The 10,823-nt window shown below is 38.5% G+C and overlaps 2 protein-coding genes across 2 annotated transcripts in view; one reads left to right on the top strand and one right to left on the bottom strand.

Moving 5' to 3' along the window:
- Nucleotides 1-1,416: 1,416 nt before the first annotated feature.
- LOC125861607 (uncharacterized) lies at nt 1,417-2,038 on the bottom strand. The gene is made up of 2 exons (XM_049541465.1): nt 1,602-2,038; nt 1,417-1,506 (listed from the first exon to the last, which is right to left on the bottom strand). The coding sequence occupies exons 1-2, from the start codon at nt 2,004-2,006 to the stop codon at nt 1,417-1,419; spliced, it is 495 nt and encodes a 164-aa protein (XP_049397422.1). The 5' UTR covers nt 2,007-2,038.
- Nucleotides 2,039-8,802: 6,764 nt separating this feature from the next.
- LOC125861606 (nuclear/nucleolar GTPase 2-like) overlaps nt 8,803-10,823 on the top strand; it is a 17,495-nt gene continuing 15,474 nt past the window's right edge. The window contains exon 1 of the mRNA XM_049541464.1: nt 8,803-8,973. Within this exon, the coding sequence (XP_049397421.1) occupies nt 8,803-8,973 (171 nt within the window). The remainder of the gene's footprint in view (nt 8,974-10,823) is intronic.

The raw sequence follows: 10,823 nt of genomic DNA, 5'->3' as shown, positions 1-10,823 counted from the left end.
CCAAGATTTCCAGTCACTATTGAAGAGTTCATAGGCATTCCAGGCTAGATTCACAAAAATATGTTGTCTTAGATGCTTTATAAGTTAAAATTTAAAAGTGTGTAAATAATTAAGACAACTTACATTGTGGATTGTAAAACCACTCTGTGTATGTAGTATCCCCATTCCAACCATTCTTGGCCTCTTCCCTCTTCCAGTAGCACCAGGAATATCAGTAGCAGTAGCAACTACACTAGTTCTTCTTCCCCTTCCAGCTAAACCAGTTCCTCTTCCCCTTCCAGTGGCACCAGAACTATCAGCAGCAACACCAATCCCTGTTCCATTACCAGTTGCAGTTCCTCTTCCCCTTCCAGTAGCACTAGCCTATAACATAAGTTGATCAACAAAAATATTAGACTGATTAAGATGTAAATTAACAAATAAATGAATTACTATAAACATTACATGTTTTGTAGAACCTCTTGGTCGACCTCTTCCTCTCTTTGTGCTTGATTGTGATTCAGTTGGTGCTCTAGAAGAACCAACACTTGACCTTGTTGAACTAGGCTCACATCCTTTCCCCATTCCTCTTCCTCTGCCTGCATTAGCTTGATTATTCAAATGACAACCCCTCTTATTATGACCCTTTGCATGACAAAGACTGCAGGTCATCTCAACACCTCTCTTAGACAATTTTCCTGTTTTGTTTTCATTCTGCTCCTTTCTCCTACACTTTCTATGCCTTCCTGGTAGTGTTTTTATAACAGGTGGAATAACAAAAGGGTTGGCCAACTGTGGCCACATTTTCATGTTAGTAACTGGTTGAATGTAGTGACTATAGACCTTGAGATAAGTCTCCTTGCTATACCAATGTGCAACATAGTTAATGGGCTCCAATTTTCTAAAATGAAGTGTAGCTATAACATGACAACAAGGTATACCGCTTAGCATCCAAGATCTACAAGTACATGTTTGATTGCCTAGATTCACAACAAATGTGTTATCCCAGCTGTCTTTAACCTCAAAACCATATTCACCATTCCATTCAAGGTTACACTTCATTGACTTTGTTGTGTTCTCTGTCAATACCTTTAGGGCCATTGGAGATATTTTTGTTATCCAAGTATCACAGAACTCCCTCAATTGTCCTATTCTTCTCATCACTTTGATCCTTATTTCTTCAAGCATTGTGATGATAGTTTTGTGTCTTGGCCCTAAAATCCATGAATTAAAGCTTTCAGCTATGTTGTTGTCAACACTATCACAACAGCTGAAAAACTTAAAGTATAATTTAGACCACCTCTCTATATTGTACCACAATAAGTCATCACATATTCCAGTGCCTAACTTCTCCATATGATCCAAATTTCTTTTCAATTGTTGTTCATATGTAGATTTGGCACATCTCCAAAAACAATTTCTTCTTTCAATGCATTTCTAATTCTTAGACCAGTTGGCTAGAACATGTCTTGCACACATTCTTTGTTCTGCATTTGGCAGAAGATCTTGAATAGCTTTGTCAAGACCCTTTAAACAACAACATTTAGAATAACATGAGATCTAACTTAATGAATAAATTAAAAAGAAAATAAATGAATAAATAAAAAAGAAAACAAAAATACCTTCTGCATATCAGTAATGGTTGTCAATTCTGTTCCATCTCCTAGCTCAAGATCATGTCTTACAAGCTTGATAAACCATTTCCAAGTGAATGTGTTTTCAACCTCAACAACTGCCCATGCTAGTGGTAGCATTTGGTTGTTCCCATCCTTACAAACAGCCACAAGTAATTGACCTCTAGAAACACCTTTCAAGAAGCAACCATCAAATCCTATACATCTTCTAGCTCCAGCTTTGAATGCCTTCTTTAAAGCATCAAAGCATATGTAAAATGATTGAAACATTTTTCTGTCACCTTCAAAAGTTTCTTCACTAAGTCTCACCACACATGTGCTGCCTGGATTAGTCTTTAAGAGCTCATCTCTATAATCTAAAATTCTTTTAAACTCCTCCACATGATCACCCATAATTTGTTTCAACACAATGTTTCTAGCTTTCCTTGCTACAGTCCTCCCTACATACACATTCAACTCTTTCTTCACTAAAATTTGAAACTGAAAAACTCTAATGCCAGGCTCAGAAATAATTCTGTCCTTGTACCTTTCTGATAAGTACTTTGAATTCACCAATTTATTTTTGGTTGTGCCATTGCATTTATGTACTGGATTATAATTCTTCACCACAAAATCTCCTGTTCTTGAATCAATACTTCCAAACAACAACCATGGACAACCAGCAGTACACTTTACCCTCACTCTAGTTGCATCATTAACATATTTATCTAATTCAACATGTTCTTGAACTGCATATCTAGTAATAGCTTCTCTAAATTGCTTAACACTTTCAAAAGCAAGACCAGTCTCCCAAACTATTAACTGACAGGTAGGATCAAATACAACTTTCTTTTTATTTCTTTTTGCTCTTCTTGCTTTTCTTTGTCTTCTTATAGGTTGTTCAACCTCATCTTCCTCATTAACATCTTCATCAGTATCTATTTCAAAACTAACAGCTTCATCTGAATCAAAGTAGGGCTCATCTCCAGCTATCTTATCCTCAAAAGTAGTTTGTTTCTTGGATAAATATTCATCAAATCCCAAATCAACTCCTTTTTTTCCTAAATCAACTCCTTCAGATCTAGGGCCCTTTTCTTTTCTCTTTTTTATTTTAGCAGCCCTTTTCTCTTTCCTAAGATTTATAACCTCCTCATGAACATCACTACCATACTCATCTTCTCCTTCATCAGACAAATCTGCATTGTCTGAATCATCACTTGCTTCTGTTTCACTTTCCCAATCAGACCCAACTTCTGGAATATCAGATGCAGCAGCAGCAGCAGAAGAAGTACCACCCAAGTCTTCTCCAACACTAACAAAATCCCTACCCAAGTCCTCTCCAACACCAGCAGAAGCCCTACCCAAGTCCTCTCCAACACTAGCAGAAGTCCTACCTAACACTTCATCCAACTCTTCACCCACAATAGGTTCTTCAGGTTGTGCAGGTTGTGCAGCCTCTTCAAATCCTAAACCTTTACTACTCTCAAAAGTTTGACTAGATTCCTTATCAAAAGTAGTACTAGATTCCCCACCCACATCATTTAGATATCCAATTTCGGGGGGGGGGGGGGGGCCACAACAGCTTCTTCAACTAAATGAGTCACATAAAGTTCAACAATATCTCCATTTTTTAATTTATGTACAATACCCATAATATCCCTATCACTTTTAACTTCAACAACACGTCGACATTTAGGTGGTTTAATATAAACAACACAAGCAGAACAGTTATAGCCAATTTCTTTAACTATATCAACAAATTCAAAGTAGGACAATTTATCAACATCTACATCAAAACAATCAGTGACAATACCTCCTTCATACTTAATACGAGGTTTTTGTTGTAGTTTTCCACCATGGTGAAACCTTAAGGTAACGTACACATCCATCGTCAAACTGAAAAGATAAAAAAAAACTAAGCTTTACGAAAACCCTAAACTCGGTCAAATATTACAATCATCTAAACGAAGATTACTAACCTGGTAACTTTGTTTCTTCACGCAAATCCTTTGTTTCTTCACGAAAATCCTAAACTCAGCAAATCCTTCACGCTAATGACTTGTTATTCTTCAGATTAGGTCTTTAGATTTGAGAGAGATTTAGGGATATTTGTTTAAAAATGGGTTGGGTTGTATTTTGGGAACGAGTGGGTTATATAAAACGGGTAAGATATTTTTAAAACCCTTTGCGACGTGGACCAATGAAAACACGCGTGGGTAACAATGCTCAGCCTTCAACTGGGCTGATGTTCGGAGGGTTGAAAATAATTCACATAAAAGATGTTAAGGGGGGTATATAAACACCTGTGTAGTTTAAGTACTAAAGTAAGTTTTCATGCCAAGTTCAGGGTTTTTTTTTATGTATTTTCTCTAAAAAAAATAAAAAATTGATTCGCATATCTAATGGTGCAACTTCTGTCTCCTTGCTCCACTCTTTATTAATTGTTTAAATGTTTATTTATTGTTTGTTACATCACTTAGTCTTGCATGCTTAACTAATTAATTAAAATAACTAAAGTGCCATTAATTGTTTAGTATTATGTTATCACTTAGTTTGACATGCTTAATTGATTAAATAAATAAATGAGGTGACATTAACTTCTACTTGTAACCCCTACATAAATTGCATAAGATACTGTCGGGACCCACATTTGTGGACCTCGAGGGATGCCTAACACCTTCCCCTCGAGGTAACTTGAACCCTTACCCTGATCTCTGGTTCGTTGTCCTTAGTTAGATTTAATTATGTTAGATAGGTGCCCTAACGCGCCTTAATTCGTTAGGTGACGACTCTTCAATCCAAACCCAAAAGCCCAAAAGAGTTGTTAGATCGTGCACCAAAACCCATTTTGCGAAAAATGAGGCGCGACAGAATGACGACTCTGCTGGGGATATTGGGTTCTAACTATTACGTGTTTCATTTGATTTATGTGGGGTTTACTTTATTTGGTTATATTTGTTTAGTGGATTACCATGTTTAGTTATCATTTGTTTCCTTATTTATTGCATATTTTCCATGTTCCACTCCTTTCCCTTGTTCCTTATGTGTTTATTTCCATGTTTCACCCTTTTCCCTTTTCCCTTATTTGAGTATTTCCATGTTTAATTCCATGCCATTTTCCTTATTTGCTTGATTATTCATTATTTTTTTTATTTATGCATTTATTTATTTACTTGCTTACTTACCGCTTTTCATAAACTGTTTATGTGTTACTGTTTTCCATCTAAGTGCTAAATGTTACTACTTTGATAACTAGCATTCCGCTCATACTTTCCCCAATTGGGACCCTTTTTTTTGTTCTCGTGATGTTGTGTCTTTGCACCTCTCACAACTACTCTAATTCTCTTCAAACACCCAATTATAGAGGGTCGACATATGAGTGGACAGAACAGATAGTTTTACTACCGGGAAACCACGAACCTTCTCGCATAGAATCCCTTTTAAGTCCGTGTGAAGCCAACTCTTAGAAAATTTGCTTAAGTCATACTTGTTGCATAAGCCTTAGGTGATTTGACCCTTGGTATCAATCCGCATAATTAGTAGCCACATTATCGTCTAAAAGGCCCCAACACCCTTTAGACAAATTGCATAATTACGTGTCAATTGGTCATAATAATTAAATTAAGCCAAATTTGCCAACATGGAGTTTAGAAGTCGTTTGTTATTTTTTTTGCAGAGTCATGAACACTTTCAACTCCCCAAATCCGCAAATGGTCGTAGAGGTAAACTACAAGCTAAGGAACTAGTGGATTAATATTAAGAGAAACCGTGAAAGAGAGATTCGTCAGTTGTTGGGTGGTCTTACCTACCTCATATTTGTCATACCAAACCTCACCTGATTAGGGTATTGCTGGAATTTTGGGACCCTGTGAGGATGGTCTTCAAATTTGTGGATTTTGACTTGGCACCAACAATTGAGGAGATAAGTGGTTTCATTGACATGTCATACCACGAGTGCGAATTGATAGTACTATATAAGACATCATCAAGGGAGTTCTTACAAAGTCTCGGAATAAAGTCAAATCCAACCTTACCTTCTTTAGACCTTGAGTGGATTCATTTCGACTTTTTATATTCACGCTTTGGCCGAGTGGATAGTTATTACTCTTTTATTGATGAGTTTGAGTGCTCCGTCGAGGAATGGGAAACATATCGTCTAAATGCCTTTGCCATTGCCCTAGTAAGATCCCTGGTTTTTCCTAAGATAAGGGGAAGAATTGACATACGCTTGGACTATGTGGTTCGAGATTTGGTCCAAAGAGAGGGCGAACCTAAGAAACCCTAATACCTATGATCTTGGCGGAAATAATGAGGAGTCTGTCAGCATGCGTTGATGGTCGAATGTTTTTCGAGGGATGCAATATTTTGTTGCAATTATGGGCTATTAAACACTTCTACATATGCTCTGACGCGGTAGACATCTTTCTTGGTTATGACAACAAGATTGATAATCATCCAAGAAGAATGGTAGCTTTCACCGCCCCTGTAGGATTTGTGGATTGACAGATATTTTTGACAGAGCTCGAGAGTCGCCACATCCAATGGAAGCTCCATTGGTTGTCCACCCCTCATGCAATAGTAAGAGGCGATGATTGATACTTCATTGAGCTTATTGGCTTAAAGGGCGTTGAACCATACACTCCTCTTTGAGTACTCCGCCAATTTGGGCTAACTCAAGTAATACCACTCCGGTCTGACATGGAGCAGTTTAAGTATGAATTTGGATTAGATAAACCACAAGTCCATAACATACTTCGAAGATGGGAGCGAGTGTTGACCACTCCTATGGGTGCATGACAGGCCTTATGCACACGTGAGTATTACATATGGATCCTAAAAGAGGTTAAAGACAGAAAATTGAGTGGAGAGGGATACTATGGGCTCACTGATGAGGGAAAACATATGGGCACGCAACGTGTTGAAGATTGAGCGTGAAGTCAGTCCCTATACAAGAAGTCAATTGGCGCCAGACCCTTGGAACCGATATCTTCAAGATTTTCAGAATTTAGGATGACTTTCCCATTTGTTACCCCTTTCCCTTAGTTTATTTCAATTTTTTGTTTTCCAATTATGATGTATTGTTCGAATTTTATAATAAATAAAGTTTGTTTATTTCCTTTAATCTAAACTCCAAATTGGCAAATAAGGCTTGAATTAATTATTGTACATTACTTATATGTCGTTTTAGGCCTATCTCTGGCTCAACGAGGCTCCTTGCATTTAGGGTGTTTATCTTAAAGCAATGCGCTTGTTATCTCAATTAATGCAATGCTCTAACTTGGGTCTTCTCTTGATTTTACTTTTATTTCACCCTTCCCCAATGGTTGATCTGTAGACTATGGTTTGTCATACTCGATCAAAGGACGTTTTTCCTTCTCTTCTAAATGAGAACCACAAAGAGAAGAGGAAAGCGACTAATGAGAAGGTTATGAGTAAGACTATTGAAAAGAAGCATCCTTCAGATGAGTTGGTCTCAAGCCTGGAAAAGAAAATAAGGGAACTAGAAGAAGAAGTGTCTGATATGCGCGGGTGGGCGAAGTTGTTACTCTCTGTCGATCCCACTCTAGAGACAAACATAGATAAGCCGCATGTCACAAGTCAAGCCACTTTCCAAGATAATCCTCCACACACTCACCCTACTTCTCATCCTCCACCAACTTACCCCACTTTTCAAAATCAACCAAGCTCTATTCAAATGCCTCCAAGGAACACCCACTTTTCAAATTACCCATATCCTCATCAACATCATGATTATGCTTCCAGACCTCCATATCTTACTCCGCGTCTGCCGAGTCCTCCCTTACAGGCTCCTCAATATCAAACACCTCTACACCAAGTCCCTTGGTATTGTGCGCCTCTCATACCATTTGAAATTCCTCCATATCAAATGCCTCCATCCCAAAAGCTTCCTCTACCATATCAAAAGCCTACTTTTCCTGTTCATAATGTCAAAACCCTCACTCAAAAACATATTCGCAAAAGTCTATTCAATGTTGAGAAAAGACCCATCAAAATTTTACACTCCTTTGACTGAGCCTATAGATCAATTTTATGAAATGTTGAGACTTGCTGGTCACATCGCTCCTATTAGTGAAATAAGGATGAATACACGTGCAAGGTGGGTTGAACCCTCTAAGGTTTGTACTTATCACTCAGGGATGAGAGGACATACCATAGAAGAATGTCATGATCTGAAAGACAAGATTCAACAATTGATTGATACCAAGATCATAAGCTTGGAGAACTTCGTGCCAGCGGAACCCCAATAGTGAACATGTCGAAGCTCATTCGAAACAGTTTCCAATAAGGCTTGCGCTATTGAAAGTTCAAGTTTTCTATATTCAGGCAAGAAAAGTACCCATGATTGGTGTATGGGCAATAAAGCTAGTCAAAATCTATCATTTCAGTATTGCTTAAGAATGCTCCGTTTAATGTCTTATGCTCTTGTATTTGGAACTACGTCAGACCTGATTCCCGTTTAAGAAGGGATACGTAGGCACTCCTATGGAGTTTGGTCTTATCATAATAAAAATTCCATTTTCCCTTTTGATTGTTAACTGGGGCAGAATTTTTGAGAAGGTCTCAAAAATTCCATCAGAAGGACATTTTCTTGCAAGTGATGATACTGAAGTAGAATTTTCTGCAGGGAACTCAAAATTCTTGCAAAAGCATTTCTTTGCGCAAATTAGTAATTGGGACAGAATTTTTGAGAGGGTCTCAAAAATTTCATAAAAGAGCATTCTTCTTGCAAAATCTTGATATTGGGGCAGAATTTTTGAGAGGAACTCAAAAACTCCTTCAAAAGCATTTCTTTTCGCGAATCAATAACTGGGGCAGAATTTTTGAAAGGGCTTCAAAAATTCCTTCAAAAACATATTTTTCTTGCAAATCAAGACTAGGACAGTATTTTGAGAGGATCTCAAAAATTCACAACAATCAAGCTATAATCTACATCCAAAATTAGAATAGCAGAAATTCTACACTGGGGTAGAAAATTTTGAGGAGGGCCTCAAAATTTTCGACAACATTTCAAAGGACATACGAGCAGACATCAGAGGAGCATATTGTGCCGAATCAGGGATACAAATAAACCTCCCTGTTAACTAATTATTTTTCTTTGAATGCAGCATAGACAGGTACATATACAAGAAGCAACTTCAACACCACTTGAAGGATCAATGTGTCGATATAACCGACAAATCGCTAATCAATGGCATTCCGTCCTTTCAATAGGAAGAGTGATCAAGCTACATTGACCTTCCAACAATGGGAAGGACCAAACTACTCTATACTGAGCCCAAATCACCAGTCAAATGGCATACTATCCTCCCGACAGGATGAAGGACCAAATTATTTTGAGCTCGCCAATCGCCGATCAATGGTACCCTACCCTTCCAATCAGACAAAAGGATCAAACTACTCCATATCAAGCTAGACAAATCGCCATTCAACGACAACCTCTCCTTACTAGGACGGAAGGTCAAGCTACAATATTCTGAACTCGAGAATTGTCAACAAATGACACTCGACCCTTCCAACAAGGAGAAAATTTAAGATATTTTATGCCCTCAATCGACTATTGTGCATGTGCCCGATATTAATTTGAGCTCGAGATTGCATTGTGCCCGAGAGTGCATTTTGCCCGAGCTTTGCATTGAGCCTGATATTGCATTATGCCCGAGATTGCATTGTGCCCGAAAATTGCATGTGCCCGAGAATTGCATTGTGCCTGATATTGCATGTGACCAAGGATTACATCATTGCATGTACCCGAGATTGCATTGAACCCGAGATTGCATTATGCCCGATATTGTATATGCCCGAGAATTACATCACTGCATGTGCCCGATATTGCATTGTGCCCGAAAATAGCATGTGCCCGAGGATTACTGTAATGACCCTCCAGGTCATTTTTAAATTAAAGCATTCATTCCATCGTTTAGAGCGTTCCTGTAGCGACCCCAAGTCATTTATGACTTGCTGGCACTGACTGTTCGGTCGCCTGGTCGTTCGTTTGGGTTTTAGGCCCGTTTCCCTGTTTTGGAGATTTTTATAACTTGAAAAGTTGACTTTGGTCAACCTTCTTGGAAGTCGTGCTCAAATGAAAATTCTGACAGCTAGGTTATCTTTGAAATATCGATTTTTGTTTAGAACGACCCTTTGTTCACTTCCCGAGGCTTTAGATGGTAGTTATGGAATCTAGCTCAAAACGATACTGGGTGTGGGACCCACTTTTCATCGAAGCGAGCCCCAAATGGAAATTCAGCCTTTACCGTTGAGTCCGAAATATCGTTTCCAATCAGATTCCATATAAGATTTGTATTTTTTCGACTCCGAACGAGTCCGAAACATCGAAATTTAAGTTTGAAGGGTTGTAGAATTTTAACGCGACGGTGACGTGGTAGAGCCACACGACGCCATGTGGCAGCGATGGAAATCTGGAAATTTCCAGAATTTAGGACGAATTTCGTCCATTTTTTTCCCTCAACTTCAACATAAGATTTCTCCTTTATTTTGAGTCCAAATTAAGTGATTCAAACGGCAAACTTCAAGAGAATTTCGTGGGGAATCTAGCGGTGATCTCAGAAACGTGAGCGGAGGTTTCGTTTGAGATAAGGAATCAATTTTAGCCACTGCTAGGGTGCTTTCCGAATTGAATTGTTGTTGAATTTTGAAATGTGAGATCTTGATCATCTTAGGTCCGTTTTGAGTCATTCTTGAGGCTAACTTGTAGAGTTTTTCGCAAGGATCGTCGTGGTATAATCTGTTTGGGTTGAAAGGGTCTCGTTTTTCCGAAAATTGGTGATCAAGGGGCTGCCCATTTTAATTGTTGTGGCTGATTTGCTGTGTTTGAGGCATCTGTTTGTGCTAAATTTTGGGGTATTAGTTTAGTAAGGTATTTGGGACGTTTTCACGGATTTGTTTTTGAGATTCTAATTGTGGGCCCCACAATCCCGTTTTAGACCCGATTTTGGGTCCGTCTCCGAAAAATATAATTTTAGTGTCAATATATTCGTAATGACGAGGTGATTAACCTTTTGTTAGTGGGGAAGCATTTGGAGACCGTTCGGAGGGGAAAAGATCCGGTACCGTGAGTTGGAGCACGCGTGGTCGGCTTTCAGGTAGGCTTTGGTTTTCTCTCGTGAGATTGAGCATGTTTAGGCATTTGTTTATTGATTTGCTTGAGTATGGAGGGGTTCGGGTGTCGAGCATGCTAAATTTCTATAATTT

The sequence above is a fragment of the Solanum stenotomum genome, chromosome 4 (assembly GCF_019186545.1).
Source record: "Solanum stenotomum isolate F172 chromosome 4, ASM1918654v1, whole genome shotgun sequence".
Classification (NCBI taxonomy): domain Eukaryota; kingdom Viridiplantae; phylum Streptophyta; class Magnoliopsida; order Solanales; family Solanaceae; genus Solanum; species Solanum stenotomum.
This window is presented reverse-complemented; position numbering and strand designations above follow the sequence as displayed.